This window comes from Salmo salar, chromosome 04, assembly GCF_965601325.2.
Source record: "Salmo salar chromosome 04, fSalSal1, whole genome shotgun sequence".
In the NCBI taxonomy this organism is placed as follows: Eukaryota; Metazoa; Chordata; class Actinopteri; order Salmoniformes; family Salmonidae; genus Salmo; species Salmo salar.
The window spans coordinates 85109391-85129106 of NC_138294.1; the positions used below are offsets into that span (position 1 = coordinate 85109391).

The 19716-nt window shown below is 47.8% G+C and overlaps 1 protein-coding gene across 2 annotated transcripts in view; it reads left to right on the forward strand.

The window, feature by feature from the left end:
* LOC106603895 (actin-binding LIM protein 3) overlaps nucleotides 1-19716 on the forward strand; it is a 146131-nt gene that overhangs the window by 103580 nt on the left and 22835 nt on the right. The window contains exons 8-12 of one of the 2 annotated variants that reach the window (XM_014198108.3): nucleotides 5626-5684; nucleotides 6051-6122; nucleotides 11712-11867; nucleotides 12733-12762; nucleotides 14011-14146. In XM_014198108.3, the coding sequence (XP_014053583.1) occupies nucleotides 5626-5684; nucleotides 6051-6122; nucleotides 11712-11867; nucleotides 12733-12762; nucleotides 14011-14146 (453 nt within the window). The remainder of the gene's footprint in view (nucleotides 1-5625; nucleotides 5685-6050; nucleotides 6123-11711; nucleotides 11868-12732; nucleotides 12763-14010; nucleotides 14147-19716) is intronic. The other variant, XM_082974768.1, reaches the window with a different exon arrangement.

Here is a 19716-nt window from a genome sequence, read left to right on the forward strand (position 1 = left end):
AGGGTGCGGTGGGATTCGAAATGGTCGGTAATCTGTTTGTTGACTTGGCTTTCGAAGACCTTAGAAAGGCAGGGTAGGATGGATATAGGTCTGTAGCAATTTGGGTCAAGAGTGTCACCTCCTTTGAAGAGGGGGATGACAGCAGCTGCTTTCCAATCGATGGGAATCTCAGACGACACGAAAGAGAGGTTGAACAGGCTAGTAATAGGGGTTGCAATAATTTCGGGAGATAATTTTAGAAAGAAAGTGTCCAGATTGTCAAGCCCAGCTGATTTGTAGGGGTCCAGATTTTGCAGCTCTTTCAGAACATCAGCTGAATGGATTTGGGAGAAGGAGAAATGGGGGAGGCTCATTAACATCATTAACATGCTTCTCCACATCATTAACATGCTACTCCACATCATTAACATGCTACTCCACATCATGAACATGCTACTCCACATCATTAACATGCTACTCCTCATCATCAACATGCTACTCCACATCATCAACATGCGACTCCACATCATCAACATGCTACTCCACATCATCAACATGCTACTCCACATCTTCCACGAGGGGGGGGGGGGTGCAACTCAATATTAGGAAGCTGTTCTTAATGTTTGTATACTCGGTGTACATATTGGATATAATGTGTTGTATTATACAGGAAGCATTTGAAAAAGAGACCTAGGTCTCAATATGTCTTCCCTGTTCAAATAAAGATGAAATAAATTCTACTCTCAACCAAGACGGGACCACTAACACTCAACATTAGCAGCATATTATAGCATAGGAGCACACAGCCCCCAAGGTTATTTATGAGGGGGACCTCAAGGAGGGCTGAGTGATCGGGGCTCAGGGAGCCACTCAATTACCAGCCATGTAACAAAGGCCAGTGAATCAATCCAACACGCTGCATGGCTGGGATGAGAAGTGGCATGTTGTTAAAGGTAGAGATCCTACAGAGCTATTGTTCTGATTAATTTCTGCCTAGGCTAGGCTACCTCCCAGGTTCTGTTATAGGCTACCCCCCAGGTTCTGTTATAGGCTACCTCCCAGGTTCTGTTATAGGCTACCTCCCAGGTTCTGTTATAGGCTACCTCCCAGGTTCTATTATAGGCTACCTCCCAGGTTCTGTTATAGGCTACCTCCCAGGTTCTGTTATAGGCTACCTCCCAGGTTCTGTTATAGGCTACCTCCCAGGTTCTGTTATAGGCTACCTCCCAGGTTCTGTTATAGGCTACCTCCCAGGTTCTATTATAGGCTACCTCCCAGGTTCTATTATAGGCTACCTCCCAGGTTCTGTTATAGGCTACCTCCCAGGTTCTATTATAGGCTACCTCCCAGGTTCTATTATAGGCTACCTCCCAGGTTCTATTATAGGCTACCTCCCAGGTTCTATTATAGGCTACCTCCCAGGTTCTGTTATAGGCTACCTCCCAGGTTCTGTTATAGGCTACCTCCCAGGTTCTATTATAGGCTACCTCCCAGGTTCTATTATAGGCTACCTCCCAGGTTCTGTTATAGGCTACCTCCCAGGTTCTATTATAGGCTACCTCCCAGGTTCTATTATAGGCTACCTCCCAGGTTCTATTATAGGCTACCTCCCAGGTTCTATTATAGGCTACCTCCCAGGTTCTGTTATAGGCTACCTCCCAGGTTCTGTTATAGGCTATCTCCCAGGTTCTGTTATAGGCTACGTCCCAGGTTCTGTTATAGGCTACCTCCCAGGTTCTGTTATAGGCTACCTCCCAGGTTCTGTTATAGGCTACCTCCCAGGTTCTGTTATAGGCTACCTCCCAGGTTCTGTTATAGGCTACCCCCCAGGTTCTGTTATAGGCTACCTCCCAGGTTCTGTTATAGGCTACCTCCCAGGTTCTGTTATAGGCTACCTCCCAGGTTCTATTATAGGCTACCTCCCAGGTTCTGTTATAGGCTACGTCCCAGGTTCTATTATAGGCTACCTCCCAGGTTCTGTTATAGGCTACCTCCCAGGTTCTGTTATAGGCTACCTCCCAGGTTCTATTATAGGCTACCTCCCAGGTTCTATTATAGGCTACCTCCCAGGTTCTGTTATAGGCTACCTCCCAGGTTCTGTTATAGGCTACCTCCCAGGTTCTGTTATAGGCTACCTCCCAGGTTCTATTATAGGCTACCTCCCAGGTTCTGTTATAGGCTACCTCCCAGGTTCTGTTATAGGCTACCTCCCAGGTTCTGTTATAGGCTACCTCCCAGGTTCTGTTATAGGTTACCTCCCAGGTTCTGTTATAGGCTACCTCCCAGGTTCTGTTATAGGCTACCTTTAAGGATTTACTATAGGCTACCTCCCAGGTTCTGCTATAGGCTACCTTTAAGGATTTACTATAGGCTACCTTTAAGGATTTACTATAGGCGACCTTTAAGGATTTACTATAGGCTACCTTTAAGGATTTACTATAGGCTACCTTTAAGGATTTACTATAGGCTACCTTTAAGGATTTACTATAGGCTACCTTTAAGGATTTACTATAGGCTACCTTTAAGGATTTACTATAGGCTACCTTTAAGGATTTACTATAGGCTACCTTTAAGGATTTACTATAGGGGGGGTAATTCATTCTATTTTGATAGTGTAGCGAAAGCATTTATGCCTATTGTCAGAGTGAGGTGAAAAACCTTCTTTATAAAAAATGTGTAAAGGGTTAATGCATTTCAGTAGATGCATCTGAGGCAGGGTTACTGCGGTTATGGGAGGAGACCTAGGGAAAAGAGTTGCTCTCACCATGTTGATGCAGGACATTTGGAAAGGCTCCAAGACCAAGTATTGATTGAGGGAGATAGGTGGTGTTGAGCATGATGTACATGGTGGAGGGTGGACTGTTTCCACAGTTCTTGCTGTAGGTCTATCTATGGGTGCACTAGATTACAGGACTGATTTTAACTGTACTGTAGATTACAGGACTGATATTAACTGTACTGTAGATTACAGGACTGATATTAACTGTACTGTAGATTATAGGACTGATATTAACTGTACTGTAGATTACAGGACTGATATTAACTGTACTGTAGATTACAGGACTGATATTAACTGTACTGTAGATTACAGGACTGATATTAACTGTACTGTAGATTATAGGACTGATATTAACTGTACTGTAGATTACAGGACTGATATTAACTGTACTGTAGATTACAGGACTGATATTAACTGTACTGTAGATTATAGGACTGATATTAACTGTACTGTAGATTACAGGACTGATATTAACTGTACTGTAGATTACAGGACTGATATTAACTGTACTGTAGATTACAGGACTGATATTAACTGTACTGTAGATTATAGGACTGATATTAACTGTACTGTAGATTACAGGACTGATATTAACTGTACTGTAGATTATAGGACTGATATTAACTGTACTGTAGATTACAGGACTGATATTAACTGTACTGTAGATTATAGGACTGATATTAACTGTACTGTAGATTACAGGACTGATATTAACTGTACTGTAGATTACAGGACTGATATTAACTGTACTGTAGATTACAGGACTGATATTAACTGTACTGTAGATTATAGGACTGATATTAACTGTACTGTAGATTATAGGCATAGAATCCTATAATTTACTGGATGGCAAGTGCTGCATTCTGTACCTGCTTCCCACAATGTCTCTGGTTGGAACATGGTATGCAGGCAGTATCTCAGACAGACTTAATTTGATTTATTATGATCCCAATTAGCCGAGGCAAATGACGACAGCTGGTATTACTGGGGTTCCGACACATAACGAAAAAGACATTACAGACGAAATACTTCACAATTTACTTACATTTAAAAATATGGACAGTACACCGTACAGTACAGTGGTGAATCACCCTACAGCCTGGGGAACCTACATGATGTATGATATCCAGGCTGTTGCTGCTACTCTGTCATTATCATTATCTGTTACTATGCACTGAGGAGCACTGAGGAGCACCGAGAAGCACCGAAGAGCGCCGAGGAGCGCCGAGGAGCGCCGAGAAGCGCCGAAGAGCGCCGAGGAGCACCGAGAAGCACCGAGGAGCACTGAGGAGCACCGAGGAGCGCCGAGAAGCACCGAGGAGCGCCGAGGAGCGCCGAGAAGCACCGAGGAGCACCGAGGAGCGCCGAGGAGCGCCGAGGAGCGCCGAGGAGCACCGAGGAGCGTTGAGAAGCACTGAGAAGCACTGAGAAGCACTGAGAAGCACTGAGAAGCGCTGAGGAGCGCTGAGGAGCGCTGAGGAGCACTGAGAAGCACCGAGAAGCACCGAAGAGCGCTGAGAAGCGCTGAGGAGCACTGAGGAGCGCTGAGGAGCGCTGAGGAGCACCGAGAAGCGCCGAAGAGCGCCGAGGAGCGCCGAGGAGCGCTGAGAAGCACTGAGAAGCACTGAGGAGCACTGAGAAGCACTGAGAAGCACTCAGGAGCACTGAGAAGCACTCAGGAGCACTGAGGAGTAGCATGACATTAGTGGTTTAGTGTTTCCATCCCTACCAGGAGAAATAGAATCACATTTTAATCTCTCTCCCTGTGTATGTGTGGTTTAGTGTTTCCATTCCTACCAGGAGAAATAGAATCACCTTTTAATCTCTCTCCCTGTGTATGTGTGGTTTAGTGTTTCCATTCCTACCAGGAGAAATAGAATCACCTTTTAATCTTTCTCCCTGTGTATGTGTGGTTTAGTGTTTCCATTCCTTCCAGGAGAAATATAATCACCTTTTAATCTCTCTCCCTGTGTATGTGTGGTTTAGTGTTTCTATTCCTACCAGGAGAAATAGAATCACCTTTTAATCTCTCTCCCTGTGTATGTGTGGTTTAGTGTTTCCATCCCTACCAGGAGAAATAGAATCACCTTTTAATCTCTCTCCCTGTGTATGTGTGGTTTAGTGTTTCCATTCCTACCAGGAGAAATAGAATCACCTTTTAATCTCTCTCCCTGTGTATGTGTGGTTTAGTGTTTCCATTCCTACCAGGAGAAATAGAATCACCTTTTAATCTCTCTCCCTGTGTATGTGTGGTTTAGTGTTTCCATTCCTACCAGGAGAAATAGAATCACCTTTTAATCTCTCTCCCTGTGTATGTGTGGTTTAGTGTTTCCATTCCTACCAGGAGAAATAGAATCACCTTTTAATCTCTCTCCCTGTGTATGTGTGGTTTAGTGTTTCCATTCCTACCAGGAGAAATAGAATCACCTTTTAATCTCTCTCCCTGTGTATGTGTGGTTTAGTGTTTCCATTCCTACCAGGAGAAATAGAATCACCTTTTAATCTCTCTCCCTGTGTATGTGAGTGCGTGCGTGCGTGTTAGCGAGGGAGGAAGGGGGACAGACAGACAGACAGACAGAATCCAAGCCTCTCTCAGATATAACACTTTCTCTGTCATCTTTGATGTATGGCTGTTGTTGAGAAGTGCTTATCTACTGACACATGCGTTTGATTGTTGTGTGCTGAAAAGTTTCTGAAGTTACCGCAGTAGAAACACTGAGAAATGTGGCCTTGCTCTCCTTTTGCCGATTCTAAAAAGCACCCCAGTGGGTTTACAGTATTCTAACTGCAGTAGCTATCGTGTAGAGAGGAATGAAAGTTATTTTTGAAAAACAGTATGTTTGACTGCAGGTGTGTGTTTGCAACAGGTTGCGAGGTGTGGCATCCTGTGTGTAAACAAGCAGCTCGGTTGGAGAAGAAACTCAGAGTGAGTATTGTTTTTTAAATACGTTTTTCTACTCAACCCCTCTTCTTCCTGTTGTTGTGTGTTGAAGTGTTGGAGTATGGTAGAGCAGAGTCGCTGTAGGGAGAGGATCTGAGGTAACGCTGGGGTGCTGTTGATCCAAGTTATCCTCTGTCAGTGTTTTGTCTCCCTTAGCTGAAGTCTGACCTCCGCAGGCTCACTCTGACACGTGTGTGTGTGTGTATGTAGTGTGTGTGTGTGTGTGTGTGTGTGTGTGTGTGTGTGTGTGTGTGTGTGTGTGTGTGTGTGTGTGTGTGTGTGTGTGTGTGTGTGTGTGTGTGTGTGTGTGTGTGTGTGTGTGTGTGTGTGTGTGTGTGTGTGTTCCCACAGTTCAGACGTACCTCGGAGGCCTCCGTATCTCCCCCTGGGTCCAGCATCGGTTCCCCGAGCCGCATCATCTGTGTGAGTAGTCTGTCGCCAAGGCATCGCCATGGTTATTTCATTACACGTACGCCTTCTGTTGGCTGCCAGCCTGTCTTGGAGGCAGAGCCCTCTTTACAGGATCTGAACCAGCTGTCAGTCACATGGGTCGACAGTCCACCATGTGCAGTTGTTTGTGGCTTCAGGTGATTCTATGTGTTTTTTGGGGAAAACACTGTTTGTTATATCCCGTGTGGTATTGATGTATGTTAAAGGAGGTCACATTATTTCTCCATTGTTGACTGTTGGTCTGTGAAGTTGACATTCCACAAGGTATACATATGCCATCAGAGTATGTGAGCGGAGTTGAGCTGTAGGAGTTGAGCTGTAAGAGTTGAGCTGTAGGAAATTCCGCTCATCGAGCGGTGCTTGCGCTTCACGTCCTTTCCAACCACTCCGTTAAAAACCGCTCCGCGCTCACAGGAAAAAAAGCTGCAGCTCCGAAATTCGCTCCATCAATTAAAATCACAATTTAACCAACACAAATCTATTTTTCTTGACTACCTGGACCTACCTTTTTGGTTTTGAAGCATTGAAACCAAACCATATGATTTGAATTAAAAAGTTTTAATAAACATGAAAAGGTAAGAAGCACTCATCATTTCAAATAGGCTACATGTCATATTAAACAGCATAAATAGGTCAGGAGCCAGACAGGGGGCCAGACAGGGAGCCAGACGGGGGGCCAGACGGGGGGCCAGACGGGGGGCCAGACGGGGAGCCAGACGGGGAGCCAGACGGGGAGCCAGACGGGGAGCCAGACGGGGGGCCAGACGGGGGGCCAGACAGGGGGCCAGACAGGGAGCCAGACAGGGAGCCAGACAGGGAGCCAGACAGGGGGCCAGACAGGGGGCCAGACAGGGGGCCAGACAGGGGGCCAGACAGGGAGCCAGACAGGGGGCCAGACAGGAAGCCAGACAGGGAGCCAGACAGGGGGCCAGACAGGGAGCCAGACAGGGAGCCAGACAGGGAGCCAGACAGGGGGCCAGACAGGGAGCCAGACAGGGAGCCAGACAGGGGGCCAGACAGGGAGCCAGACAGGGGGCCAGACAGGGGGCCAGACAGGGGGCCAGACAGGGGGCCAGACAGGGAGCCAGACAGGGAGTCAGACAGGGAGCCAGACAGGGGGCCAGACAGGGAGCCAGACAGGGGGCCAGACAGGAAGCCAGACAGGGAGCCAGACAGGGGGCCAGACAGGAAGCCAGACAGGGAGCCAGACAGGGAGCCAGACAGGGGGCCAGACAGGGGGCCAGACAGGGAGCCAGACAGGGGGCCAGACAGGGAGCCAGACAGGGGGCCAGACAGGGGGCCAGACAGGGGGCCAGACAGGGGGCCAGACAGGGGGCCAGACAGGGAGCCAGACAGGGGGCCAGACAGGGGGCCAGACAGGGGGCCAGACAGGGGGCCAGACAGGGAGTCAGACAGGGAGCCAGACAGGGGGCCAGACAGGGAGCCAGACAGGGGGCCAGACAGGAAGCCAGACAGGGAGCCAGACAGGGGGCCAGACAGGAAGCCAGACAGGGAGCCAGACAGGGGGCCAGACAGGGGGCCAGACAGGGAGCCAGACAGGGGGCCAGACAGGGGGCCAGACAGGGAGCCAGACAGGGGGCCAGACAGGGGGCCAGACAGGGAGCCAGACAGGGGGCCAGACAGGGGGCCAGACAGGGAGCCAGACAGGGGGCCAGACAGGGAGCCAGACAGGGGGCCAGACAGGGGGCCAGACAGGGGGCCAGACAGGGGGCCAGACAGGGAGCCAGACAGGGAGCCAGACAGGGGGCCAGACAGGGGGCCAGACAGGGGGCCAGACGGGGGCCAGACAGGGAGCCAGACAGGGGGCCAGACAGGGGGCCAGACAGGGGGCCAGACAGGGAGCCAGACAGGGGGCCAGACAGGGGGCCAGACAGGGAGCCAGACAGGGGGCCAGACAGGGGGCCAGACAGGGAGCCAGACAGGGAGCCAGACAGGGAGCCAGACAGGAAGCCAGACAGGGGGCCAGACAGGGAGCCAGACAGGGAGCCAGACAGGGGGCCAGACAGGGGGCCAGACAGGGAGCCAGACAGGGGGCCAGACAGGGAGCCAGACAGGGAGCCAGACAGGAAGCCAGACAGGGGGCCAGACAGGGGGCCAGACAGGGAGCCAGACAGGGGGCCAGACAGGGGGCCAGACAGGAAGCCAGACAGGGAGCCAGACAGGGAGCCTAAGAAGGAACGAAAATGAATTATTTTGGCTATATTATTTAAATTATTATCATGGCTATAGCCTACAAATAAATACATTGTCAAGCATTTATGAGTGCCACACAATAGGCTGGTAGGGACATCAGTAGCTCAGCATTTAAATCAAATCAAATCAAATGTTATTTGTCACATCTGCTGAATACAACGGGTGTATCCCTTACCGTGAAATGCTTACTTACAAGCCCTTAACCAACAATGCAGTTCAAGAAATAGTTAAGAAAAGATTTACTAAATAAACTAAAGTAAAACATTTAATTAAAAGTAACACAATAAAATAACAATAACGAGGCTATATACAAGGGGTACTGGTACCGATGTGCAGGCGTACAGGTTAGTGGAGGTAATTTGTACATGTAGGTAGGGGTAAAGTGACTATGCATAGATAATAAACAGCGATTATCAGCAGTGTTAAAACAAAGGGGGGATGGGGCGGTGTCAATGTAAATAGTCCAGGTGGCCATTTGATTAAATGATCAGCAGTCTTATGGCTCGGGGGTAGAAGCTGTTAAGGAGCCTTTTGGTCCTAGACATGGTGCTCCGGTACCGCTTGCCGTGCGGTAGCAGAGAGAACAGTCTATGACTTGGGTGACTGGAGTCTTTGACCATTTTTTGGTCAAAGACTCCACCGCCTAGTATATAGGCACCGCCTAGTATATAGGTCCTGGATGGCTGGAAGCTTGGCCCCAGTGATGTACTGGGCCGTACGCACTACCCTATGTAGCGCCTTAAGGTCGGATGCTGAGCAGTTGCCATACCAGGTGGTGAAGCAACCGGTCAGGATGCTCTCGATGGTGCAGCTGTAGAACTATTTGAGGATCTGGGGAAATATGCCAAATATTTTCAGTCTCCTGAGGGGGAAAAGGTGTTGTCGTGCCCTCTTCACTACTGTCTTGGTGTGTTTGGACAATGATAGTTTGTTGGTGATGTAAACACCAAGGAACTTGAGACTCTCGAGCCGCTCCACTACAGCCCTGTCGTTGTTAATGGGGACCTGTTCGACCCTCCTTTTCCTGTAGTCCACGATCAGCTCCTTTATCTTGCTCACATTGAGGGAGAGGTTGTTGTCCTGGCACCACACTGCCAGGTCTCTGACCTGCTCCCTATAGGCTGTCTCATCGTTGTCGGTGATCAGGCCTACCACTGTTGTGTCGTCAGCAAACTTTAATGATGGTGTTGGAGTCGTGCTTGGCCACACAGTTGTGGGTGAACAGGGAGTACAGGAGGTGGACTAAGCACGCACCACAGAGGGGCCCCAGTGTTGAGGATCAGCGTGGCAGACGTGTTGTTGCCTACCCTTACCACCTGGGGGCGGCCAATCAGGAAGTCCAGGATCCAGTAGCAGAGGGAGGTGTTTAGTCCCAGGGTCCTTAGCTTAGTGATGAGCTTTGAGGGCACTATGGTGTTGAACGCTGAGCTGTAGTCAATGAACGACTTTCTCACATAGGTGTTCCTTTTGTCCAGGTGGGAAAGGGCAGTGTGGAGTGTGATTGAGATTGCGTCATCTGTGGATCTGTATTCGAATTGGAATGGGTCTAGTGTTTCTGGGAGGATGGTGTTGATGTGAGCCATGAACAGCCGTTCAAAGCACTCCATGTAAAGTTCTCCAGTTATTGCACTTTGGCCAATAGAACGGATGGTGAAGGCGGTTTACCCACTCGCCGACGAATTCTCACAAGGCACCCCGACCTCCGCCTCCTGTATTTCCGTCTTTTCTTTACGTGAATTACAGGGATTTGGGCCTGGTCTTGGGGAAGCACTATATCCTTTACGTCAGACTCTCTGTTCTGATGTACAGAAGCTCTTTTCAATCAGAAGAGGCAGTAGCAGCAACATTATGTACAAAATAAGTTAAAAACGTACAACATTTTGTTGTATTAAATCATTATAGTCTATAAATTACGCATAGAGGCTATGACTTACTTAGAATTAAATATAAATTAAACTACAAGTGCCTTATTAGAGCCTTTGAATTCATTGTTAAAATAAATTTTTAGAAACAGGAGTTTGATCAGTCTGTGGCTTCAGGCTCATGCGATGGTGCCTGGAGAGCAGGCCTGCAGTGGAGAACATCCTGTCGGTGCTTGCAGAGCCACTAGTAGATGCTAAACACCCTTTTGGCCACTCTTGCCAGGCTGGGCAGAGATGCAGAGTATTTGTTTTTTATAGGTAGGCCTAAAGGTTTTTAATAACCCAATCAAAAGGGAAAGCTCCTTGAAAATTGGAATATGCCAGGGCTATTGGGCCAAAATGAATTATGGCCTATTCTATATAGATAATAGAATAAAAATTAAGGCAACTTTTAAGAGATCTGTTTTTTTATTTATAAATACTTTGCTACAATGACACACTTAGTTATGTACCCACCTCGTTCCTTTCTGTTAGCAAGTTCACGTAGTAAGTACACCATCGTGCTTTGGGGGTACCTGTCTTTTCAGATTCCACAATGATTCTTTAGTTGTGGACACTACATCACTTCACTCCCTCTCTTGCTCTTGGTCCTCATCTTTGTAAGTCACCTTGATTTACCACCTGCGTGTTTTATCAGTTTCTTTATGAAAATATTTAACGAACTCCATGACAGTATCTAATGCAAGGGGCTATAGCAGCACGCAAGTAGACTACAAATGCATGCTGGGCCAGGCTTGCCCTGAGCTTGTGAAATGAGCACTACTGGAGCGAAATTGGAATCTGAGAAGGTCGACGCTTCAGCCTTTGGGAATCTCGCTTCGCGCTCCAGTCAAATTGGGAATGCTCTGCTCCAGCTCCGCTCCTTGCTCCGCTTCAGCTCCGCCCCTCGCTCCGCTTCGGCTCCGCTCCGGCTCCGCCCCTCGCTCCGCTCCGGCTCCGCCCCTCGCTCCGCTTCAGCTCCGCTCCAGCTCCGCCCCTCGCTCCGGCTCCGCCCCTCGCTCCGCCCCTCGCTCCGCCCCTCGCTCCAGCTCCGCCTCTCGCTCCGCTCTGCTCAAATACTCTGTATGCCACTAAAGAGGAAAACTGCCATGGTAAACAACTTGTTTAGACATTATGCTGTTGTTGAGTTGAGTGTTGCTTGGACCAAAGTCCTGGGAGAGCTGTGGCCACTCTCCAGCGATCTCTCTTCCATGGGGTTTGGCTTTGTTTGTTTCTGGGATGTCTCTGCGGTCAGTGTGTGTGGGTGTGTGTTTTCTCTGTCTTACCCAGGGTGCCATCAGCAGCTTGCAGCTGACCCTGATCCGGCCTCCCCTCCGGATCTCTCTGTCTGTCAACGCAAGCTTGTCTGTCTGTCTGTCTGTCTGTCTGTCTGTCTGTCTTACACCTGCTTCTCCATGTTCTGTCTCGTTCTGTGTCCTCTCTACAGGCCAAAGTGGAAAACGAGGTCCTAAATTACAAAGATCTGTCCGCACTGCCTAAGATTAAAACTATTTGTGACGTGCAGCGGCCCGATCTCATTCCCTGTGAGTCTTATCACAGATACGCCTCTGATGACAGACTAGAACGCTACAGCTATGGGGAGGTACTGATACACTAGTGCTACCTTAGTTGACCTCTGTGTGTGTGTGTGTGTGTGTGTGTGTGTGTGTGTGTGTGTGTGTGTGTGTGTGTGTGTGTGTGTGTGATGCCCACTGCCCTGTGTCCTCCTCTCTCTGTGTCCTCTTCTCCCTGTGTCATCCTCTCCCTGTGTCCTCTTCTCCCTGTGTCCTCTTCTCCCTGTGTCATCCTCTCCCTGTGTCCTCCTCTCTCTGTGTCCTCTTCTCCCTGTGTCCTCTTCTCCCTGTGTCCTCTTCTCCCTGTGTCATCCTCTCCCTGTGTCCTCTTCTCCCTGTGTCCTCCTCTCCCTGTGTCCTCCTCTGTCTGTGCCCCTGTGCCTGCCGTCTCTGTGTCTCCCTGTTGCTCCATCCCCCAGCTTCCCTCTTTAGCCCCTATGTGTGTGTGGTTGTAGCGTGGTCACAAAACCATGTTAAAACATCACTACATCCTCGTGAGCCTCCTGCTTTGGTCACAGATTTGAATTGATCAGACTTCGAGAGACACTCGCTGAACAATATCAATTACACGCTTTATGCTTTCACGCCATGGCCTCTCTAACTAAGTGTACTATTTATTGAGATTATTTTACATTTGTAAACCAAAGCCGCAAACAAAATGGATTCTTCATGTTTACTGTGAGGTTTTCTATGTACTATGTAACCCTATTAAAAACTACATTGCAAAAAGGACTTTAAGTCATATTATTCATGGTTTGGTAAGCTCACAGATACCATTTGATCTATCCCATGTTTGGCTCTGAATAGCATTCTGCTAAGTCATTCTGGAGATCATGGTGCATTTGACTGACTGATTCCACTGCTCTCTCTTCACTCCTCTCCTGTCCTCTACAGTCTCTGGGAACTCTCTCTCCAAACTCTCAGGTAATTACATTCCATGCACTACTGCACTGAATCAGTTGACAGGGAGGGGATGACTGAATGGGAATGAGTCTGGGAGGAGGTGGTGTATGTGGGATATACTGTTGGGTCCATGTGATGACGGTAGCTGTAGAAGATGTGGGATATACTGTTGGGTCATGTGATGACGGTAGCTGTAGAAGATGTGGGATATACTGTTGGGTCATGTGATGACGGTAGCTGTAGAAGATGTGGGATATACTGTTGGGTCATGTGATGACGGTAGCTGTAGAAGATGTGGGATATACTGTTGGGTCATGTGATGACGGTAGCTGTAGAAGATGTGGGATATACTGTTGGGTCATGTGATGACGGTAGCTGTAGAAGATGTGGGATATACTGTTGGGTCATGTGATGACGGTAGCTGTAGAAGATGTGGGATATACTGTTGGGTCCATGTGATGACGGTAGCTGTAGAAGATGTGGGATATACTGTTGGGTCATGTGATGACGGTAGCTGTAGAAGATGTGGGATATACTGTTGGGTCATGTGATGACGGTAGCTGTAGAAGATGTGGGATATACTGTTGGGTCATGTGATGACGGTAGCTGTAGAAGATGTGGGATATACTGTTGGGTCATGTGATGACGGTAGCTGTAGAAGATGTGGGATATACTGTTGGGTCATGTGATGACGGTAGCTGTAGAAGATGTGGGATATACTGTTGGGTCATGTGATGACGGTAGCTGTAGAAGATGTGGGATATACTGTTGGGTCATGTGATGACGGTAGCTGTAGAAGATGTGGGATATACTGTTGGGTCATGTGATGACGGTAGCTGTAGAAGATGTGGGATATACTGTTGGGTCATGTGATGACGGTAGCTGTAGAAGATGTGGGATATACTGTTGGGTCATGTGATGACGGTAGCTGTAGAAGAGGCACAGAGCTCTCAACTGACTTGATTCAATAACTATTAGATGAAAGAAGGTACACTAGTAAACAATGTGATGTTAGCAAGGGTGACAGACAGACAGACAGACAGACAGACAGACAGACAGACAGACAGACAGACAGACAGACAGACAGACAGACAGACAGACAGACAGACAGACAGACAGACAGACAGACAGACAGACAGACAGACAGACAGACAGACAGACAGACAGACAGACAGACAGACAGACAGAGCCCTGCAAACAGACAGATAGACTGAGCCCTGCAGACAGACAGACAGACAGACACTGACCTGTGGCTGCTGTGCTTCCCAGGACATCTATGACAGCGTGGAGCTGAGACAGAGGCGCTCCTCCAGCCCAGGCTTCATAGACTCTCCCACCTACAGCCGCCAGGGCATGTCTCACACCATGTCCACCTCCCGCTCCCCACAGCACTGCTTCCGCCCCGGTGAGTGTCTCTCATTGGAACGCGACCGCTTCACTCTGCGTTACACATAGGCAGGAGAAACTCCTCCTTGAAAATAGATGTTCTCGTAGATTATATACCATCAATAATTTTGCCTTCAAATGTCAACAAGAAAACAATACTAGACCAATACTGAGTTTGATCATGTTGGAAAGCGTCGGAGTGATTTATCCCTATGCCCTGTGTGTACTTCCTATAGGTGACTGGAACAACAATAGTTCCTATAGATGACTGGAACAACATTAGTTCCTATAGGTGACTGGAACAACAATAGTTCCTATAGGTGACTGGAACAACATTAGTTCCTGTAGGTGACTGGAACAACATTAGTTCCTGTAGGTGACTGGAACAAATCAAATCAAATCAAATCAAATTTATTTTTATATAGCCCTTCGTACATCAGCTGATATTCTCAAAGTGCTGTACAGAAACCCAGCCTAAAACCCCAAACAGCAAGCAAAGCATGTGAAAGAAGCACGGTGGCTAGGAAAAACTCCCTAGGAAAAACTCCCTAGAAAGGCCAAAAACCTAGGAAGAAACCTAGAGAGGAACCAGGCTATGAGGGGTGGCCAGTCCTCTTCTGGCTGTGCAGGGTGGATATTAAAACAGAACATGGTCAAAATGTTAAAATGTTAAAATGTTCATAAATGACCAGCATGGTCAAATAATAATAATCATAGTAGTTGTCGAGGGTGCAACAAGCACGTCCGGTGAACAGGTCAGGGTTCCATAGCCGCAGGCAGAACAGTTGAAACTGGAGCAGCAGCACGGCCAGGTGGACTGGGGACAGCAAGGAGTCATCATACCAGGTAGTCCTGAGGCATGGTCCTAGGGCTCAGGTCCTCCGAGAGAAAGACAGAAAGAGAGAAAGAGAGAATTAGAGAGAGCATATTTAAATACACACAGGACACCGGATAAGACAAGAGAAATACTCCAGATGTAACAGACTGACCCTAGCCCCCCGACACAAACTACTGCAGCATAAATACTGGAGGCTGAGACAGGAGGGATCAGAAGACACTGTGGCCCCATCCGATGATACCCCCGGACAGGGCCAAACAGGCAGGATATAACCCCACCCACTTTGCCAAAGCACAGCCCCCACACCACTAGAGGGATGTCTCCAACCACCAACTTACCGTCCTAAGACAAGGCCGAGTATAGCCCACAACGATCTCCGCCATGGCACAACCCAAGGGGGGGGGGGGGGGCGCCAACCCAGACAGGAAGACCACGTCAGTGACTCAACCCACTCAAGTGACGCACCCCTCCCATGGACGGCATGGAAGAACACCAGTAGGCCAGTGACTCAGCCTCTGTAAAAGGGTTAGAGGCAGAGAATCCCAGTGGAAAGAGGGGAACCGGCAAGGCAGAGACAGCAAGGGCGGTTCGTTGCTCCAGCCTTTCCGTTCACCTTCACACTCCTGGGCCAGACTATACTTAATCATAGGACCTACTGAAGAGATAAGTCTTCAGTAAAGACTTAAAGGTTGAGACTGAGTCTGCGTCTCTCACATTGGTAGGCAGACCATTCCATAAAAATGGAGCTCTATAGGAGAAAGCCCTACCTCCAGCCGTTTGCTTAGAAATTCTAGGGACAATTAGGAGGCCTGCGTCTTGTGACCGTAGCGTACGTGTAGGTATGTACGGCAGGACCAAATCGGAAAGATAGGTAGGAGCAAGCCCATGTAATGCTTTGTAGGTTAGCAGTAAAACCTTGAAATCAGCCCTTGCCTTAACAGGAAGCCAGTGTAGGGAGGCTAACACTGGAGTAATATGATCAAATTTTTTGGTTCTAGTCAGGATTCTAGCAGCCGTATTTAGCACTAACTGAAGTTTATTTAGTGCTTTATCCGGGTAGCCGGAAAGTAGAGCATTGCAGTAGTCCAGCCTAGAAGTAACAAAAGCATGGATTAATTTTTCTGCGTCATTTTTGGACAGAAAATTTCTGATTTTTGCAATGTTACGTAGATGGAAAAAAGCTGTCCTTGAAACAGTCTTGATATGTTCTTCAAAAGAGAGATCAGGGTCCAGAGTAACGCCGAGGTCCTTCACAGTTTTATTTGAGACGACTGTACAACCATCCAGATTAATTGTCAGATTCAACAGAAGATCTCTTTGTTTCTTGGGACCTAGAACAAGCATCTCTGTTTTGTCCGAGTTTAAAAGTAGAAAGTTTGCAGCCATCCACTTCTTTATGTCTGAAACACAGGCTTCTAGCGAGGGCAATTTTGGGGCTTCACCATGTTTCATTGAAATGTACAGCTGTGTGTCGTCTGCATAGCAGTGAAATTTAACATTATGTTTTCGAATGACATCCCCAAGAGGTAAAATATATAGTGAAAACAATAGTGGTCCTAAAACGGAACCTTGAGGAACACCGAAATTTACAATTGATTTGTCAGAGGACAAACCATTCATAGAGACAAACTGATATCTTTCCGACAGATAAGATCTAAACCAGGCCAGAACTTGTCCATGTAGACCAATTTGGGTTTCCAATCTCTCCAAAAGAATGTGGTGATCGATGGTATCAACATTAGCAACATTAGTTCCTATAGATGACTGGAACAACAATAGTTCCTATAGATGACTGGAACAACATTAGTTCCTGTAGGTGACTGGAACAACATTAGTTCCTATAGATGACTGGAACAACATTAGTTCCTGTAGGTGACTGGAACAACATTAGTTCCTATAGATGACTGGAACAACAATAGTTCCTATAGATGACTGGAACAACATTAGTTCCTGTAGGTGACTGGAACAACATTAGTTCCACGTTAACACACTCAGGCTTAGGAACCACTCAGGCACCCACATTACCATCCCCTCCAGTACTGCCAAACAGTCACACCCCTGCCTTCTCATCTCCAGACTCCTCTTAGAGTCTGATAATACTGTAGTACCTGAAGTATATGTGGTGGTGATGATGGTGATGATGGTGGTAGTGATGGTGGTGGTGATGGTGATGATGGTGGGGGTGGTGATGATGATGGTGGTGGTGGTGGTAGTGATGATGGTGGTGGTGGTGGTGGTGGTGGTGATGATGGTGGTGGTGATGATGGTGATGATGGTGGTGGTGGTGGTGGTGATGATGGTGGGTGTGGTGGTGGTGGTGGTGGTGGTGATGGTGGTGGTGATGATGGTGGTGATGATGGTGGTGGTGGTGGTGATGGGGATGATGATGGTGGTGGTGGTGATGGTGATGATGGTGGTGGTGATGATGGTGATGGTGGTGGTGGTATACTGCAGGGGATTGCTTTTCCCTCCATTCTCTCATGCTATAACATCCATCCATCTCTCTCTCATTGTCTAATAGCAGGTCATTACCCCCAATTCATATAACATGTAGATTACTATCATGGCAGACTTGGCAGTTGCTTTATGATTTTGTTTCCTCTGCAGTAAGGCATAGTACCCCTTTAATTCTAGAAACTAAATGTCTTCTGTCTCTGACTGGCTGTCTTTCTGTGAGCGTGGGCTTGGCTGAGCTTTGGCTGTGGAATTGGAATGGGATGGGTCTGGTTAAGGGGCGGTGCCAAGCCTTGGCTCATGCTCTGGTTTCTGCCACTGTCATTGTTCTTGGACTGACTGTCTGCAGGCACTGAGAGTGGCAGGAGCTTTCTCTCTTACAGTCAGCTTGACACCAGGTCCTGGTTTTCCTGTCCTTAACCCCATTCTCCTCCTCCTCCTCCCCCTCCCCATCCTCCTCCTCCTTACCAACCTCCTCTTCCACCTCCTTCCCATCCTCCTCCTCCTTACCAACCTCTTCCTCTTCCTCCTCCTACCCATCCTCCTCCTCTCCCTCCCCATCCTCCTCCTCCTTACCAACCTCCTCTTCCTCTTCCACCTCCTTCCCATCCTCCTCCTCCTTACCAACCTCTTCCTCCTCCTCCCCATCCTCTTCCTCCTCCTCCCCATCCTCCTGCCCTTCATCCTCCTCCTCCTTACCAACCTCCTCCTCCCCTTCCTCTTCCTCCCCATCATCTTCCTCCTCTTCCCCATCCTCCTCCTCTTCCTTCTCCTCCCCATACCTCTTCCTCCTCCTCCCCATCCTCCTCCTCATTGTCCTCTCTCCTCTTCCTCCCCATCTTCCTTCTCCTTATCCTCCCCATCCTCTTCCTCCTCCTCGTTCTCTGGTCCTCAACTGAAGTCCGACCTAAAAGGTTTTCAAAGGTCCCAATGTGGGGACATCTTACACCCTACTAACTGCATGTACTCAGCCTGCCACTGACTGGCTGTGTGTAGTACCATGTCTCTCTGCATCGCTTGCCTCCTTCACAATGACACCCTCACCCCATCCATCATTGCCATTATGCAGTCTTTGTTACCCTGCCATCATCTTTCACTAGCTCTTCCTCTTCTATTCTCTATGCTGAGTGTCTATTGTAACCAGATGCTGTGTTCGTCGTCCCCTCCCATCTGATGTTTTGTATCATTTGCCTTTATAAACTGGGTGGTTCGAGCCCTGAATGCTGATTGGCTGACAGCCGTGTTATATTTACTGCTCTAATTACGTTGGTAACCAGTTTATAATAGCAATAAGGCACCTCGGGGGTCCGCGATGCGTCGTGCCTAAGAACAGCCCTGAACCGTGGTAGATTGGCCATATACCACAGCCCCTCGTGCCTCAATGCTTAAATATACTGTACATGCACAGCAGCACCCATTATACACCATCTGTTGTATTGATGGTGTCACTTTAATCAGCCATTATACACTTGAGTCCAGACAAGGATGGCAGGAGATTGGCAAAAAGGGTTATTTATTTTATATACAGGATACAGTATACAGTACACATTACAACACAATACAACACAATACAACTCAATACAGCACAATACAGCACAATACAGCACAATACAGCACAACACAATACAACACAATACAACACAATACAACTCAATACAGCACAATACAGCACAATACAGCACAATACAGCACAATACAGCACAACACAACACAATACAACACAATACAACTCAATACAGCACAATACAGCACAATACAGCACAACACAATACAACACAATACAACACAATACAACACAATACAACACAATGCAACACAGTGCAACACAATACAAAACAACACAGTGCAACACATTACAACACATTACAACACAATACAACACAATATATATATATATAGGGAAGGTAATCCGGGAAGTGAGTCTGATGACTCGCAGGTGTGCTCCATAACCAGCAGCCTGGTGACCTAGAGGCCAGAGGGGGAGCACACGTGACCATTGTTTTACCTCTCGACTTCAGAGATAGGTCAACTAGTTGTTTTACCTCTAGACTTCAGAGATAGGTCAACTAGCTGTTTTACCTCTAGACTATAGAGATAGGTCAACTAGCTGTTTTACCTCTAGACTATAGAGATAGGTCAACTAGCTGTTTTACCTCTAGACTATAGAGATAGGTCAACTAGTTGTTTTACCTCTAGACTTCAGAGATAGGTCAACTAGCTGTTTTACCTCTAGACTTCAGAGATAGGTCAACTAGCTGTTTTACCTCTAGACTTCAGAGATAGGTCAACTAGCTGTT